The 19,108-nt window shown below is 42.9% G+C and overlaps 1 protein-coding gene across 1 annotated transcript; it reads right to left on the reverse strand.

The window, feature by feature from the left end:
• Positions 1-259: 259 nt before the first annotated feature.
• tpm3 (tropomyosin 3) lies at positions 260-17,658 on the reverse strand. The gene is made up of 10 exons (XM_015955740.3): positions 16,902-17,658; positions 16,376-16,501; positions 9,500-9,633; positions 6,220-6,337; positions 4,759-4,829; positions 4,409-4,484; positions 4,263-4,325; positions 4,110-4,179; positions 3,730-3,808; positions 260-427 (listed from the first exon to the last, which is right to left on the reverse strand). Exons 1-10 carry the CDS (start codon positions 17,013-17,015, stop codon positions 424-426), a joined length of 855 nt encoding a protein of 284 aa, XP_015811226.1. The 5' UTR covers positions 17,016-17,658; the 3' UTR covers positions 260-423.
• Between the last annotated feature and the right edge of the window lie 1,450 nt (positions 17,659-19,108).

A 19,108-nucleotide genomic window follows, 5' to 3' on the forward strand; every position in this document is an offset into this window, starting at 1 on the left:
GCAGATCTTTCAAAAACATTTCTGCTTAAATGAAAAATCAAAGAATCTCTTTTAGTATCTGATGGACTGGGACTCTTAACAAATCAGTTAAGTAATAATAATAATAACAATAATAATAATAATAATAATAATAATAATAATAATAATAATAATAAACGAATAATAATAATAATAATAATAATAATAATAATAATAATAATAATAATAATAATAATAATAATAATAATCGTAATAATAATAATAAACCCACAAACACAAGTTCATTGATCAAGACATGTTTTTTTCTGCACCATGACACAGTGGAAAAGGCAAAATGGTGATGAACAAACAGACAAGGACAGAACACGAGCCACAGACTGAACAACGTCTATCAGATGGGCTGGAGCGATGGTCAGGGTGGGGGGTTGAGGTGGAGGTGGGGGTTCAGCTGAAACAGGAGAAACAGAAATTATAGTGTTACTCTGATGTTGAATGTTTCAACAGGTTTACTCACATTTACACAGAACCTTCTGGCCCACATGTTGTCTGACATCTACGGATGTGTCAGATCCTTTCTCACACCTGCTCCCTGGTCAGTTTAACTCCTATGTTCATTAATCACAAGGTTTGATCGCTGCTGACTACTTGCTACTGCTTCTCTCTGTTAACTCGAATTTCTTTCCTTGGTCTGTCTCCTTATGCATTTTCACCTGGTTGAAAAGGAAATTATAAAATCAACCGACACCTCTCTGTAGTCGTAGATATGATATAGATGTTCCTGCAAAACCAAAAGCTTCAGGCTTCATTTGCTATTGCTTTCAAACTAGTTTCGGTGGTTCTTGAGTCAGACCCTCGAGCAACTTCACACTGAATGGTAATCTGTAGCCGTTTGCTAAAACTGCACCAAACAGTTTTGTTGTTCATGTAGAACCACTAGTGGGAGTTCTGTGCTTGATTAGCCAGTGACGTGCAGTCATAGGAGGCGGGGAGGCACGCCTCCCTTGTCATTGTGACAAGTAAAATTCTAATGATGATTTAATAAAATGTTAGTGTGCCCAGTGGCTGATCTATACATTAGTTTTCTGTAAGATATCATCACATTTATGGTCAAAATCAAATACACGCAGAGCGAGAGGAGAGGCAGAGACGAGCCACCCTGCACACACTAAGTGATTCAGGCTGAGCACATTCGCCAACGCTCTGTATCAAGAGTGCGGCGCTGCGCCCTCTGGAGGCAGAGATGAGAACACACTCTGTTCTCACGGTGCAGCGCCGCACTCACTCACTGAAAAAGTAAGTGCCTCCCCTTCCTCCTCTGACCGCACATCACTGTGATTTACAGCAATAGCTGTTTACTGTGCCGGCAGATAATACAGCCTAAATGCTAGCAGTTAGCTTTTCCAGTTTGGTGACTGTCAATATAAAGCAGAAAAAGAATAATTCTGCATTTTGTTGGCATCATTGTGGAGCCCAGAAGAAAAGGTAAGAGGGTAACATCTTTGGAAATGAAGCAAAGGGCTGCAACCAGATTTAACACCGGCATTGCCTACACTCGTTTGAGGGAGATGAAGGAGGCTACAAAATCATGGACTGATGGTGACCAGGCTTTGTTGTTATTGGAATTATAAATCGTAGTTTTTGTCCAACAGTGTGCATCTGTTTATTTTGTGGCTTATCCAGAACCAGTTGGCTCATGTTAGCATTGACTTGTTGTTAGTGAAACATATAGAGGGGCTATGACAATTGTAATTCTGCTTTCTACCAGCAGGAGGGTCAAGCAGGAAACTTAATAAGTGTTGCTTTAAGACAGGAATGGGTACTGTATTTAGTACTTTTTAAGGCACGGACCAAAGTCCGTGGTGCCGACTAAGGACAGATTCACTTGACATGAAACTGCCTTGTTTCGGTACCTTTTGCCACTTAACAAAAGCTTTACACACTAGTGTTCTGCACCGGATTTCCCAAGATAGACAGCAGCGTATGTGCAAGAGCTTTACATCATCAGTCGCTGCAGGCAAGATGTAAACATAGCAACCTGTCCTGTCTCCCCACTCTGTTCAGTCCTGTGTCTTTCCTAATTGCTCCCACCTGCCTCTCGTCTCCCAATCACTTTAGATCCCAGGTCCTTGTGTATTCAAACCCTCCCAGTTCTGTGTTCCTTGTCTGTCCATTGTTTCTGTGTCCCGCGTGCTTATCATTAAAAACCCTTTAAACGTTCCTAACTTCTTGTCTTCTTCACCTGCGCACCATGACAGAATGCCTCCAGAAACTCCAGCGGCCCCGCCTCCAGTCAAGTCAACGGCTCCGCCTCCAGAGACTCCAGCAGCCCCACCTGCAGTGGCTCCGCCTCCAGTCACGTCAACGGCCCCGCCTGCAGCGGCCCCGCCTCCAGTCAAGTCAGCAGCCCCGCATGCAGCAGCTCAACCTCCAGAGACTCCAGCGGCCCCACCTCCAGTCAAGTCAGTGGCTCCGCCTGCAGCGGCCCCGCCTCCAGTCAAGTCAACGGCCCCGCCTGCAGCGGCCCCGCCTCCAGAAACTCCAGCAGCCCCGCCTCCAGTCAAGTCAGTGGCTCCGCCTGCAGCGGCCCCGCCTCCAGTCAAGTCAGCGGCTCCACCTCCAGAGACTCCAGGGGCCCCGCCTCCAGTCACCGCCAGCCCTGCCCTCGCCAGACGCAGCCCCCCCAGACTCCGTCTTGGCCTGCATTGGGCGTCTGGTGCCGCCCTTTAAAGGGGGGGGGGGGGGGGTCGTCACTGTCACAACCTTTTCTGTCTCCACACTCTGTTCAGTCCTGTGTCTTTCCTAATTGCTCCCACTGCCTTTTGTCTCTCAGTTGCTTTAGATCCCAGGTCCTTGTGTATTTAAACCCTCCCAGTTCTGTGTTCCTTGTCTGTCCATTGTTTCCATGTTCCGCGTGCTTATCATTAAAAACCCTTTCAACATCCTGCCTGCCTGCCTTCTTCCCCACACTTAGATCCTCACCTCAGCTCACCGTGACACATGGTAGAAAGAACGCCTCTAAAGTTTGGGTTCACTTCACTAAAAGTGATTGGTGACTTGGTGATGATGACAACAGTGTTCTAGATGAGCTATCATTATCTTGATCTGCTGCAGCAGGTAAATCAACTGTTTAGGATAATGTTAGCTTTATACTTTAGCTTCCGTTGCAGCTAATGGCGCGTTTGCTTCCTCCTCGGTACTCAGAAATTCCGAATTCCGAGTAGGAAAATTTTACTGTTTGAAAATGAACGACAAAGAAATGAAGATACACAATGATTTTAGTGCACTGCAGAGATGTTTGCTTCAGTGTAATTTGCAGTTCATGATACTGCAAGGACCCACCATCACATGGTTTGTCCCGAGGTGAAAGGAGAGGAAAAAATCGGTACCATTAAGTACCAGTATGGATTCCAATAGGTACCAGGAATTGGTACCCAATCAATCAAAATGTGAAAAATACCCATCCCTACTTTAAGAGCAGCAGAGCCAGCAGAACAAACACTAGCTGACCGGTAAATGTCTACGTCTGCCTTTACGCAGAGCAGCAGAAACATCGTTCTATGAAGGGACAAATAAAAGTTCGTCACACATCAGTCCAGTCAGCTATGGTTCCGTCAGAACCGGGTGTCTCAAACACTTCCGTTATTTGAGTTATTATAAACTCAAGCTCATTCTTATCATGTAGAACCCGGTTCTCTGACAGAACCACCTCAGATTCTCCAGAACTGGTGCCTACTGTCTATCAGAACTTACATGGAGGTCATGTCATTAAGGGCGTGGTCCAGTTCTTCACTGATGGCTTTGTACTTCAGTTTCTGAGCGTATAGCTCATCTACACACACACACACACACACACACACACACACACACACACACACACACACACACACACACACACACACACACACACACACACACACACACACACACACACACACACACACACACACACACACAAAAGAGATTTAATAACTTGTTCCTAGTTAGTACTTCTCGGTCAGAACACGGAGAACTTGGTGAACACAGACGACCTGGTGCTGATCTGTGTGGGGGTGTCAGGGTGATGTCTAATTCTGGACTCAGAGAAACAAACGTGTGTCTGGAAAGGTTCCACTGAGGACAGAGTTCTTTACCTTCTAAGTCATCAATGGTCTTCTCCAGCTTGGCTACGGACCTCTCAGCAAACTCGGCTCTGGTCTCAGCCTGAAACAGAGGCAGAAACAAGCCTTCCTGAAAACACCTGGAGAACATCCGCTCTCTGTGAAGGGTTGGAGTTTCCTGCTCACCTCTTTCAGCTTGTCAGTGAGGATCTTGATTTCTTCCTCATACTTGTCCTCTTTTTGTGAGTACTGGAGATAAAAGAAGCTTTACTGGTAAACAGCTGAAACTGGTCTAAGTCACTGGTTTGTCCAGGTGTTTTTCCTCATCCTACCTTCTCAGCCTGAGCCTCTAAAGACTTCAGGTTGTTGGTGACGTTCTTCAGTTCTTCCTCCAGCTCTGCACATTTACTGGTTAGACATCAGATATGGAAACAAACACGTTAGTTCAGATCAAAGCCACCAGCTGGTCAGAAGTTAGATCGAGGAGACCGCTGTAGAACCTGATCAGCTGTGGGGACATTTAGATGTTTAGTAGATACTCCTGCAGGTGTTTTAATGTTCTAACAGCGTGTTAGATTAGAACAACAATAAAAAGGTGGACTAAGAGTCTCTGTCATCTAAAGAAGGTGTTCTGGTTCCGAACTGTGAGCTTTTTACTGGACCTAATGGGCTCCACACTCACGCCTCAGCCAGTTCTGCCCTTTCCTCCGTTCGCTCCAGCTCTCCTTCCACAATCACCAGCTTCCGAGCCACCTGACAGAACAAACAGAGGTCCACCTGAATTACTCTGCCCTCAGTAACACAGATTCACTTATTAGTTGATTGATTCTGTTTTAAACAATTACTGTTATTTTTAAGGAAAAGTGTATGTTTTCCAGCATGTCTTCATTTCTCTTCAGTTTGGGTCAGAACCCAGATTAAGGCCCTGTCCACACGTAGCCGGGGATCTGCCAAAACGTAGATATTTTACTACGTTTTGGCCTGTCATCCACACGAAAACTGAGTTTTTTTAAAACTCTGGCCAAAGTGAAGATCTGCGTTTTCTCCGTTTTGGGTGTCTGCGTGTGGACAGACAAAACCGGAGTTTTATGGTCCGCAACGTCACTTTCCGCGACAAAAAAATGCTGACATCACGTGTGCGACCTGTGTTTACACTAGCCGGCATCATGGAAGCCCTCAGAGCTTCGCTCTGTCACTACCTGATCCATCAATTGTCCAAGCGCTTTTTGCTTGTTTGTTTTTGCAAGCGGAATTACTGCTCCTTGAGGAAGACCACAGACGAAGGACGAGGTTACGAACGGGGGAAGTACTGCCGCCTACAGGTCTGGCATGTCCTTAACAACGTATTTATCCGGGTACGTGTGGACAGAGTTTGTTTTAAAACGCGGAGGTGTGGATGCAAGTTTTTGGAGGGGCGGATATTCGTTTTTAAAAAACCCCGGCTACGTGCGGACTAGGCCTTAGTCAGTCTAGCAGTGCTCCACTGTAGCCTCAGCAGGTCTACCATTGGCCCCAACAATTTTGTGTCTAGCCAATCACAGCACTCTACATTTGTAGCGAGATGTTGGGCGAGCTTAGCTCCAGAGCTGTGATGAAGAAAAACTACTATGTGTGGTCCTTTAAAATGGCTTTGGCTTCAAGCAGATGAAGCTAGTTAAATCCTTTATTTAGAAAAAGAACACGTTTGCTTCTTCTTATTTGACACTGACTGATTTCTACAGCGACGAATACCTCACATTGTTCATTGCTCTGATTGGTCCTAGCACTGTCCAATAGCATGTGGTGACGGTTTGAAAGACAACTGTAGATTCCACCCCATGACCAAGCTCTGTCTATGGGTTGTGGCCAGACTACATATTTACATAAATAGGATTGTTCGCAGGGCTAGGTCGGAGCTCCATCTCAGCTGAACCTCGCTGCGTGGACCATCACCCTCCTCAATAAGTTCCAGGTCTTTTAAAAGCTGAGGGATTAGAATAGGGGTGGGGAATCCTGGTTCGTTATCCAGTGTGATTTAATTGTTTCTGCAGCTACAATCATCACATTTCATCCCTGATTTTATAAATCTGAGTCAGACACAGGCAAAAGCATAATTCAGTGCCTTCAGCTGTTTATCGTTTATTAACAGCAACTAAAATCCCACCTCTTCATACTTGCGATCAGCTTCCTCTGCGATGTGTTTGGCTTCTTTCAGCTGAATCTCCTGGAGCTCCATCTTTTCTTCATCCTTCAGAGCTCGGTTCTCAATCACCTTCATCCCTCTGGAAAAACAAACCAACCAGATTACCATAGCTGCTGTCTCACAGAAGTCCATAATTTGGTGAAATGGCCTGTCAAGAAAGTACCTAGAAATAAAACTAAATATTATTACCACCTGAGGTTTCTGCATGGTAGTTTTGGTAATTCAGCTGCTGCAGTGCTTACTTTAACCAAACAGACTTGGTGACAGTTAAAGGCTCCAGCCAATCAGAGTCTACCAGTAAACTCTTTTTTAAAAGTCAACTTTACTCATTTTTTGATGCATTTGCAGCGATCTCTCTCGGAATGAAAGCCTTGTAAGTTGTCTCTGGTGTCAAAAAAAGTTTTGGTGCACCTGTTTGAAGACGTAGAAATCAGCTGGAGGATAAAGTAGCTTCAAACGACGGGATATGGAGTCTTATTTCCTGATTTTGGACATCTCGACTCTGATTGGCTAACAGCAAATCAACTCTACCACTGTCTCTGTTTGCTCTGTAATGATGATGTTTCTTCTCCACAAGTAACACACGCCTAAGGAGTTCTGCCATGTGATGGAGATGCTAATGCTAATGGTTAGCTTCTACTAGCCGAGACACGCTCTGCTCTCTTCTGGATGCTAAAACAACAACGACCTCCCAGTGTGACTTTCATATAATTTCAGGAAAACACAGAATCAGGACGAGAATTGAAGTGCGTAAGAAAGGAGTCAGTATGACTGCTTAACAACAGTCTGCTTGACTAGAGGCTCCTCGCTTTAAACAAGAAATGATGCTAACTTTACAAAAGGCAAACTTCACCATTCTGACATTCTGGCCCAAATAATCCCAAAGGGCGTTTGATCTTTGGTGATTTTAACATACTGTACATGTTTGTCCAGCTAAATAATTTTGACTTGTTTAATTTGTTTGTGATGCGACTCGTTATTGCGGTCATACTCTTAATCTTGTGTTGTCATAACGTTTGTCTGGATAGTATGTAGTGGTCTCTGAGGCAGTGTTTTCTGACCACTGTTATGTTTTTTTAACGTATCACTACCTTGTACAGCTGTCTCTCTTGGCTACAAAGGCATAGGTTTTTAAATTTTTAAGAGCTGAAGTTTTTTCACCTGAACTTTTGAGAATCAATCATCAATCAATCAATCAATCAATCAATCAATCAATCAATCAATCAATCAATCAATCAAACTTTAGTTATAGAGCACCTTCCACTGCCTCTGGGGAAGCCCAAGGTGCTGAACATAACATAGATTAAAATAAAAGATATATATATATATATATATATATATATATATATATATATATATATATATATATATATATAATATATAAAAGAAGGATAAGAAGCGTAAAACCAAGTCACATAAAAGCCAAACGATAAAAATGAGTGTTCAAGCGACTCTTGAAGACATGCAGTGAAGGTGATTGTTTGATGCGGACTGGCAGCTCGTTCCAGAGGGATGGAGCCAAGACCGAGTAAGCCCAATCTCTAGATCTATACCGGGAGTGAGGAACAGTCAGTTGCTCCAGCTCAGCCGAGCGTAGAGATTGTGATGGGGTGTGCCGTGTTAACAGTGCTGCCAAGTATGGTGGAGCACCACCATATAGAGAATGGTAGACAATGCAGAGGACCTTACAGTTTGTCCGAAGACCACAGGAAGCCAGTGTAAATATGCCAGCACAGGAGTAATATGTGCTGATTTTGTCGTCCCTGTCAGAAACATGACTGCCGAGTTCTGAACCACTGGAGACGCATCATTACTGCCCGCCTCAACCCAACATATAGAGCGTTACAGTAGTCGAACCTAGAAAAAACAAATGTGTGGAGCACAGACTCCAAATGTGCTCGGGACAACATGGGCTAGACTTTTGCCAGCCGTCGCAGGTTAAAAAAGCAGGCTCTTACAACCATATTAATGTGAGATTCCAGTTTGAGTTCCACATCCAGTCTCACCCCCAGGCTGGTGACAACTGACTTCTGGTAGGGTGAGAGGGCGTCTAGATCAGAGGCAGAACTCACACTCACCTTACTAGGGAGAAATGTAATAGCTTGGTCTTAGTAACCTGGTTGTGCCAGGCTAAAAAATGTGTGTCTACTGGTGGGCTCTTGTCTCAGCTTAACTGTTTCTTGTCAAACAGTTTTAGACAAAGTTCCCCCATTAAAACTCTGCCACTGTAAGTCGAAGACAGTTGCGGTTACACGTGCATCCAGAAATGCTCGAGGAAAGGATGGGTGAAGATGGAAGAAGGATAAACTCCATGCATCCTGAAATTTTGAAGGATTCCTGGCGTGAAGAAAGCAAAAATGCATTCTTGTCAAATGCCACCCTGTCAAACTCTCTGAACCCTCGGATGATTTTTAGCACTGTCCATAGTATCCTGAATTCTCCTGATCCTGATGATCCTGGAGGCATCATCAGAGGTCTGCGAGGAACTTTTGAAACATGCAACCACCTGTAGTGGACCATGCAGTTGACCCTGACTTATGTCAAATGTGAGACCGTTGTTTTATTCCATCTCTAGAATAATCAGTGATCATGTTTAAACACGTGCAACATTCCATGCTGTCGTTCTTTTTAAAACACAGAAACAGTTTTGTTTACCTGTTTTGTCGCTACGTTTCGCCGGCGGCTGCAGGCTTCCTCAGGCTGACGCTGATGGTGGCCGCGCATGGGACTGCATCGTCGGGGAGGGGAGAGCGGGCAGTAGAGGGCGACAACGTCCTCTGCTGCCCGTGGATAAACGGAGAAGGAAGTGACGCGCCACCATCAGCGTCAGCCTGAGGAAGCCTGCAGCCGCCGGCGAAACGTAGCGACAAAACAGGTAAACAAAACTGTTTCTGTGTTTTAAAAAGAACGACAGCATGGAATTAGAACCACGACACAGCAAGAACACACCTAAGACGTGCAACATGTTTTTATTGTTGCTTCTGGATGCCCTGTGAGCTACAGACACTCATCTAATGAGACTTGACTTTTGTTTCATGTTTGAACTCAGTCCCGATGAGGTGGAGGGACTGAGGGAAAATTTCTGTCTCCTGAGAACCTGCTTTTCTTCACAGATGTTTCTGAGGCTTTTCCTTCAGCCTTGCTGATACATCTGTGCATTCTGACTGTGGATCTAAAAGAGTCATCCTATAATAGAATAGAATCAAACACATAAAAAGGGAGTGAAATGTTAAGAAGTCACCTTTCGCTCTCATCAGCTGCCTTCTCAGCTTCTTCCAGCTTCTGCAGAGCTGTAGCCAGCCTCTCCTGAGCTCGGTCCAACTCCTCCTCCACAAGCTGAATGCGTCTGTTGAGGGAAGCCACTTCCGCCTCAGCCTGAGACAGACAAACATGATGCAGACTGATGTTAACAGGCTTCAGGATCCCAGAACATGCATATTTGTTGACTAAAAGACTGTAAGCAGTTCTGTTATACGATCAACTGAAAATAGCATGAACACAAACTTTTCTTTAACTTAACATTTGTTATGTTCAAAGCAATGAACACCATTCCATTGTATGTTCTGGTGTAATTGAAAGACCAAATGAGGTGAACTTGGTGTTTTGGAGGGTATAGGATTCATATACAAACATTTAGAGCTTAGCTGTCTTTGTGTTAGTCTATCAACAGCTGTGACTTTTATAAAGAGACACATGACAACGATTCTTCAGCGCTGACTCAGGATTAAATCTGTCATAGAAAAGGCAAGAGCGGAGTTCGATTATTTACAGGAGCAACGCTCAGCCAGTCATGCAGTTTAAGGAACATCTCATCCGTTCTGATGTATGTTTTTATTCAATGGTTTTAAATGCCTACAAGCTTATACTGATTGGGCTCTGTCCGAGAACTAAGCTAACAGCTAGCATGTGTGATCTAAAAGCTAGTCTGAGCTAATGGCTAGTCTGAGTGCACTCAAGATCTAAGAATGTTTTTCCACTCTTAAAACATCTTCAACATCCCTCAGTGCAACCTTTGTGATCTACAGGGCAACGTTTCTTTGGGACAGGTAAATACTAAGTAATTTATTGTATTAGGTAGAACTGCAACTGAAGTTTTATTTAAAGACCAGGGTCACTGAGAAACCATAATTTTCTTATCCATCCATCTGTCCGTCCGTCCGTCCGTCCTTCCATCCATCCATCCATCCATCCATCCATCCATCCATCCATCCATCCATTTTCTTCCGCTTATCCAGAGTCGGGTCGGGGGTGCAGTAGCCTAAGTTGAGAGGCCCAGACTTCCCACTCTTCCAGGGGAATCCCAAGGTGTTCCCTGGCCAGGTGAGAGACATAGTCCCTCCAATGTGTCCTGGGTCTCTGTTTAGGCCTCCTCCCGGTTGGACATGCTAGGAAAACCTCACCAGGGAGGCGTCCAGGAGGCCTCCTGGCCAGATGCCCGAGCGATCTCACTTGGTTCCTCTCGATGTGGATGAGCAGCAGATCTACTCCGAGCCCCTACCGGATGACCGAGCTTCTCACTCGATCTCTAAGGGAGAGCCCAGACACTCTTTGGAGAAAACTCTTCGGCCGCGATCTCGTCCTTTCGGTCACTACCCAAAGCTCATGACCATAGGTGAGAGTAGGAACATATATCGACAAGTAAATCGAGAGCTTCGCCTTCTGACTCAGCTCTCTCTTCACCAGGACAGACCGGTACAACGCTCGCATCACTGCAGATGCAGCATCAATCCACCTATTGATCTCACGCTTCAACTTTCCCTCACTCGTAAACAAGACCCAGAGATTCTTAAACTCCTCTACTTGGGGCAGGACCTCATCCCTGACCCAGTGAAGTCATTCTACCCTTTTCCAAATCAAGACCATGGTCTCAGATTTAGAGGAGCTGATGCTCATCCCTGCTGCTTCACACTCGGCTGCAAACCGCTCCAGCGAAAGCCGAAGATCATGTTCTAATGAAGCCAACAGGACCACATCATCTGCAAAAAGCAGAGACCTGATCCTCAGGCCACCAAAATGGATCCCCTCAACACCTTGGCTGAGCCTAGAAATCCTGTCCATAAAGGTTATGAACAGAATCTGTGACAAAGGGCAGCCTTGGCGGAGTCCAACTCTCACTGGGAACGAGCCCGACTTACTGCTGGCAATGCAGTAAGTCTTATTATTTTTTTAAATGACCAGTCACTCTGAGTGTATTAAGCAGGTTGAACATGGAAATTGTCTTCTACCCCTTTTTTCTGCATTAGCTTCTGAAACAAAAAAGACAGAAAAACGATCCATTCAGAAAAGCCCGACAGGACAACATCACACTGTCAACTAGCATTCACGGACTCACCCATCTTGACTCACGATGGTGAAGGAAGTTGTTGGTTAAGCATCAAAGAAAGAGCAGATGCATGCCCTGACTAGTAGAAGCTAATTGTTAGCACACAGCTGAACTTCTTCAGGCTTGTGTTATTTGAGGAGATAAAACATGTAGCAACATGAATGGTCTCATTTGTGACCCAAAAGTCACACTTCCTCATCTGGGTCAAGCTGTCCTGGCTGTACTTCTATCTACAGATTATCCATCACAGAAGACACAGAGTCTGCTGTAAACCATCTTTAATCTGACTGCTGTTCCATCCGCAAGATGAAGGACACTTCAAGATTTAAAAGAATCATTTTAATAAACTCTTTTCACTGTCTATTAAAATGTTCATAAATACTCATCAAGGTTCATTGTAAATGTATTTAATTACTGAAATGAATTATTATTCTCTGATTAATAATAATAATAATTATTATTATTATTATGCCAATAGAATTGCTTCAACAGAAATGCCATCTGCAGCAAAGCTGATGCAAAAGTCCTTCAGAGTTAATTTTAAGATGCAAACCATCCACCTGTGTGTCTGCTGCAACTCTAGGACCAGAGAGTCGGTACCACTGGTCTACTCTACCGGACCGAGTACCCAGAGGCTGATCAACGTCCTCCCTTGACCTCCGGATCTGAACAGAGGGTCATCTGAACGGTGAGGTAGAACACAAGATTGCGTCTGGATGCCTGTTTTATTAAGAAATAATTTAGCTTAGCTGCAAACCAAATTCTTTCATCTGGAACGCGTTTACTCTCTCTAAGATAAAAACCTTCTGAGACCTACATTCACACATCCAAACACACACTTCATTTTTAGTTTCATCCAGACACAGATTGCTTTAATACCAAGTTTTAATACCAAAGCTTTTATAAATTGTCATTTATGAATTGTCTTTTAAAATGGTCATCTTTAAATTGTTAGCAATAAATTCTTAACTTTATAAACCTGACTTAACCTTGAAATAAAACACAGACTGGTGTATATTCATCACTGAACGAGCAAAGATCTCTTTAGATCTTCTGAATTAATAAACTTTTGCTATTAATTTAAATCTCTTAAATTAAACATTAATCTTTCGATTAAATATAGACCAAGCCAGTTGGTGTATGAACTTCTATCGATTATATAAATATCCGTGGATATATATATATATATATATATATATATATATATATATATATATATATATATATATATATATAAGTTTCATTGCCAATTCATTTGATTTTTCTCAGGATTTAGCAAAGCTGAATAGCAACAGCGTTAAATTCTAGTTATGTAGATTAACAACGCTACAAACATCAACATTGCATAGCAAACAGTCAGTGGTAGAGTTGCATTGCTGTTAGCCAATCAGAGGTGGAATGTCCAAATATCAGGAAATGAGACTCCAAATTTTGTCACCTTTTTCATCTCCGGCTGACTATGTCCTCAAACAGGAACATCTGGGCTTATTTCCCCAAGAGAACAACTTACAAGGCACCCATTCCTACTGGAGACCACTAGAAATGTAATAAAGGGATACGTTGCAACTTTTGCATATTTTTAATTTCTTACTTTCTTGAGTCACCTAAAATGACCATTTGCAGCCAGGATAGTCAATTTAAAAAACCCCGGAATTGAATAACCCTGATTTACAGAGTTAATGAAAATCCACCCAGCCCCTATTGAACCCTATGGCCAGAATATCCCACTTGCAACTTCAGAGTTGCTAATCTGGTCTGTTGGGACTTAAAGGGATACTTCATCCATCCTGACTTGTATTTATGCATAAACGTTATAAAAAGTTTCTCATGCTGAACAGCCTCAAAGCACTTACAATCATCAGGACTGCTAAGCTAATGTATACTACAAACTAATTTCAAGCTAAATGTTAGTGGGATTTGAAGGCTAATCTGCACCGCGTCATCATTGTACTCACTAAATATTAGGAATGCACCAATACCAATACTGGTATTAGAATTGGGCTGATACCAATACCGATACTGGTATTGTTATCAGGCCAAAACCAATACTAGGCAGGTCCCGTTCTGATATCGATATCGAAAGTAAAAAACAGTGCATCGGATTATATCAGGCGGCATCAAAAACCTCCAATATTAGCAAGGTTCCCATTTTTGCAACCTATGGTTAAGAAAAAAGTTTTCATTTTTTTCATACTTACTGTTATAGTTCTAATTTCCCCCTGGGATTAATAAAGTATCTTTGAATTGAATTGAATTGAATTATCAGCTCTTGTTCTCTGATTGAGTAAAGTCACTTGATCAAGTCTTTTTATACACTCCACACTATGAAACAATTAAAAGTATGTATGATTTGTGCTGATATCGTATCGGATTGATATCAGTACTGGTCAATACTGAAGGCTGCAATATTGGTATCGTATCGGATTGATATCAGTACTGGTCAATACTGAAGGCTAGAATATCGGTATCGTATCTGAAGTGAAAAAGTTGTATCTGGACTTCCCTAACCAATACCGATACCAATACCAGTATTGGTATTGATAAAAGTTAACTGATACCAGAAACCGATACCAGTGCAATTTCCTGAAAGTGGCTTCAATGCAACTTGTCATTTCTGTTCACCTAATATTTTAGTTTTGTGATCATTTCTGTTGATATATTTTATTTTATGTCTACATCACAGACTTTTCCTGTTGAAAGCAGAGAAAAAATAGAACCTGTATTCCAATTCATTGCATTTTTTTGTGTAGTATCAGTATCGGTAACCGGTATTGGCAAGTACTCAGATCCAAGTATTGGTATCGTATTGGTTTGGAAAAAGTGGTATTATTCCACCCCTACTAAATATAATTATCATTTGAAACTTGAAAGGCTATATCTCCCGCCCCTGCTCCCCCTTTCCTTCTGGAAGGAGAGAAGTCCCGCTTCAAACCACACACGAGAAAACAGAAGGAGCTAAATCAATAGGACGATGTAGCGCAAGGTTGAACCCTACACACTAATCACTTAGGTCCAATACACAAAATATAAATCCCTTCACTCCCCTCCCTCCTCTTCAGTTAGCTTGACGTTTGCAAAGTGACCTCAATTCAATGCAGGTCAAGATAGCGTTCAAGCTTGCGCCATGGTAAACGCAGCATACAACAATTATACACTACTGTTATTTTTTTTAACATTGCTCATTTTTTTTACGGGGGGGTTTGACAGTTTTGGCTTGCTTTTAGCACCCTCTAGTGTCTGTTTGTGGAACCGAAAGCAAAACTCATCTTCTTGCTGTGCGTTTGTCTTTTTAACACCTTAATCTAACAGCTGAAATGTCTCCCCAGCCTTCATTAGTGTCTACAGGAGTAATTCAGCACTAAATTGAACAAATCAGCTGTGTTCATGATCTAAAACATTTTTATTTATTCTTTATTTAACCAGGAAGGTCTCAATGAGATTAAAAACCACATTTTCAAGGGAGTCCTGTTAAGAGGCAGATAAAAGTTACAGTTACAAATTTTTTCTGTTACACAGACATGCTATGTACAAAATTACAGAATGCAGTTACAACACGGGTATTCCATCACAACAACGTAGTCAAGTATATAAACTTAGTTAATTTCCAGTTTTCCTGCAGCCTGTTCCATGCAGAAGGAGCAGAGTGGACGAAAGATCTTTTTCCCAGTTGGGTGCGAGCAAACGGAACACTAAGTAACAATTGATGATTTGCATGCAGACTGTGAGAATTTATCGCGAGATTAAGTTACAGACGTAGGTGGGTAGTAATCCAAGCATGGCCTTAGAAATGAAAGTGTACCAATGCCCCGACCTCCTGGTGGACAAAGAAGGCCAGCCCACTCAAGAATACAATCCACAATGATGAGTCAGTGGTCTACAGTTAGTAATAAGCCTCAGCGAGGCATGATAAACCACACTGTGCTGAGGCATTCATAAACAAAAGGTCTCCATAATCAAGAATAGACAGAATAGTTGCAGTAACTAGTCGGGTTTTTTTTTGCTTCAAAAGAAAAACCAAATTTATTATGAAAAAACAAACCCAGTCTGAGTTTGAGTTTCATCATAAGATTATCTATCTGGGGCTTGAAGGAGAGGGAGTCATCGAGCCAGACATCAAAGTTTTTGTCTGTGTGGACCACCTCTAAATGCAGGACATGTGCTGTGACCAGACTGCAGCGCCAGGTATGTCAGCTCTTTATTTTTTAAGGATGTGTGATAACTGAGACTATACTTTATTTAATAAATGTATTTATAGAGATAATGCCTCCATGAGCAGCGACAGTAAAGGAAGGTGTCTCTGTGGGCCCCATTTAGAAGACTCCTATCAGATCAGATGGTGTTCAGTGACCTGGAAGGAATGAGTGATGCTCCTAAAATGGACTTGGACCATTGTTGAGCTTACAGTCAAGGCTGAACAGGTGACATCACAGTGAAAATAGGACTCTGAATCCTCCAACAGCTGCTCTCATGTCAGCTCAGTCAGAATGGAATGCAACTGAGCAGAGTTGTGTTTGCTTTCAGCGGCCCTCTGTAGACGGGCGCCTGTTACCGACAGAGATTCATGGTTTTCCTCCAAGTGAGAAGACTTTTCTGCAGATCATAACTCCTCTCATATGTGTAATCAGCTAGAATAACCCACAAACCGAAGAGTTAAACAAACTTCCACCTTCACGCGCTGGTGCTGCTTCACTCAAGTAGAACTGTTGGTGTGTGTGTGTGTGTGTGTGTGTGTGTGTGTGTGTGTGTGTGTGTGTGTGTGTGTGTGTAGGAAGCTTGGCTCTAACCCTTACTCACATCAGCAGCCTTCTTGTCAGCCACCTCCAGCTTCTCCTGAGCATCCTTCAGAGCTTCTGAGTACTTATCCAGCTCATCTTCTGTTCCCTTCAGCTTCTTCTGCATCTGAAGAAGTTCATCTTCATGCTGTTGGTGGAGAAGATTAAAGCAGAGCGGCACTGGCTCGTTTACTTAATTGATGATTTCTGTGTCCTGAAACTTACAATAAAGGTGAGGTAGTGTTGATTGTTAAGCTCTAGAATTACCATTTAAACTGCGAACTCACAATAAACATTTAGCCGCATTTAATGTTGTTATGAAAGTATTTTTACTGTATTACTTCACATTTGGTCCTCATATGTTTCGATGAAAGTCTGGAATTTGTCTCAGAGTTTTCCTGTAACCCTTCACACTCTTTCTGTTTATGAAGCAGCTGATGATAAAACCTGATGATGATGACTTCTTCATAAATCGTGTAAAAAACATTTTTAAATGTGTTCCTGCTTGATTGTGTAACAAATCAGCCAGACAGTTGTTTCTGACTAACCTGTTTACTCCTGTCCTCAGCTGCTTTCTTGTCAGCCTCTGCCTGCTCGGCTCGGTCCAGAGCGTTCTCCTTATCCAGCTTCAGCATCAGCATCTTCTTCTTCACAGCTTCCATTTCTACGGATGGAGATTTTTCAGACGATGAAGAGAAAAAGATAAAAGCAACAAGAAGACAGCTGTCCTGTGAGACAGGCGGAGAGACAAACCCCTCAAGATCAGAACAGTCCTTTTATATGGGGGGTGGGGGGTGACAACACTCCCACCCCTATGAGGACATCCCCTCTGCATCCATCTGAACATTTCTGCTGTAGAGTCTGTTGATCCTCACTTGCAGCAGAACAAGCGTCCACCTAGGTTAGTCTTTGAAAATGACTAAAATCCATCTGATTATTGGACACTTCCAAAGGGTTTTCCACCAAACTGGTGCCAGAGCTAATTTGGTGCTGGTGCCAGAGCTAATTTGGTGCTGGTGCCAGAGCTAGTGCTTTCTAAAACGGGTCTTTCAATGAACCGATTCTTTTGCCACAGACTCGAGGTTTTGTCAGTGCAGTTATGATGTCATCCAAAATGTCGGGACACACCTGTTTATACCCACATGAGAAGAAATCATGTCAATCTTGGCTTCTGATTTATGACATGTAGAAATTAATCTTTTATTCCCCCGTGTGCTGTCCGGCTGTAAAGCAATCAGAATTGATGTCTGAGTGCCGAAGACAAGCCCTAAAGTTTTACCCTCACAGGTGGAGCTGTAATGCCTCGCCTGATACCAAAACATGTTCCCAGAAAACGGATTGTTTTAAAGCCCAACGGACACAAAGACAGAAACAAAAGAGAAAGGGGGAAAGGAATATGGGGTGCCATTTGTAAAATCAAAGAGTCATGCCTCAACAGCAGTGTTTTGGGTTATTTAGCCTATCATGAGGGGGAAAAACAAAACAGAGTTCATTTTTCATAGTCCTATTTTCACCACGTCATTCATACATTTATAAATGTTAAAGATCCCAACTAAATATTTAGTTAGCAAGCTATATATTTCATTTAGAGTTAAATATTTACCTTCCAAGGTAAATTCCATTTTTTTCTTCTCTTATGATAGACTAAAACCCATGCCACTGCTGTTAAGTTACAACTCTTTGATTTTACAAATGGCACTCCGTAGAGGAAAGAGGGGTTTTCAAAATTAAACAATGTGGAATGTACAAGAATCCGCTTCTAGATCTGCAGAAAAAGAGAAAAGAGAGAGAGAGAAAAAGGAGGACACACACAAAAATACAACAGAACCTAATTATCACTGCGCCAATCACAACAGTATAACAGTAACAATTTTTGCTGAAAAGCATACGATAATAATTTATAGTACGTTTAGTGCCAACCACAGCCTTAAGTTGTCAGAGCTCACCACTGTTGTCGGCGTCATTTCCACCAAACACCAAAAAACAAAATACAAAAAATGGATCTAGGAATCTATAGAAATAAGATGTGGACACACAACCATGAACAGGGATGGGGTCTATATGATAAATGACCCGCACTTGTATAGCGCCTCTCAGAATAAGGACTCCAAAGCGCTTTACACTACAGTGTATCATTCATCCATTCACACACACATTCACACACGGATGGTGATGAGCTACAATGTAGCTACAGCTGCCCTGGGGCGCACTGACAGAGGCGAGCCTGCCGAGCACAGGCGCCACCGGTCCCTCCGACCACCACCAGCAGGCAAGGTGGTTTAAGTGTCTTGCCCAAGGATACAACAGCAGAATTCTCTGTCCAGAGCCGGGATCGAACCTTCAACCTTCCGATTACTGGACAACCTGCTCAACCTGTTGAGCTACTGCTCCTCTATACATTGGATCACGCACGGGATTGTGTCACTGGCGAGGGGAGCATGAACAGCAGAGGACGATGTCACCCTCCGTGGATAAACAGAGAAGAAAGTGACGCCAACAACAGCGGCGAGCTCTGAGTAAGGCTACGGCGCTAGCCAAAATGTCAGCAAAAACGACGTAAAACAACTCTTTGCTGTGTTGGAAAAATAACTGAGTAATGCAGCTTTGGTAATGGTTGTATCAGAATGTGTGCGGAGTTCTTAGCAAGCACAAGCTCTTGCCCAGCTTTGAGTTGGTGCTAGTGTAAGCCCCGGTTCAGAACCAAAAACTATTTAAACACTAAAATAAATAGCAGCGAAGCTACAGAAACAGAATA

This window comes from Nothobranchius furzeri, chromosome 11 (assembly GCF_043380555.1).
Source record: "Nothobranchius furzeri strain GRZ-AD chromosome 11, NfurGRZ-RIMD1, whole genome shotgun sequence".
NCBI lineage: Eukaryota > Metazoa > Chordata > Actinopteri > Cyprinodontiformes > Nothobranchiidae > Nothobranchius > Nothobranchius furzeri.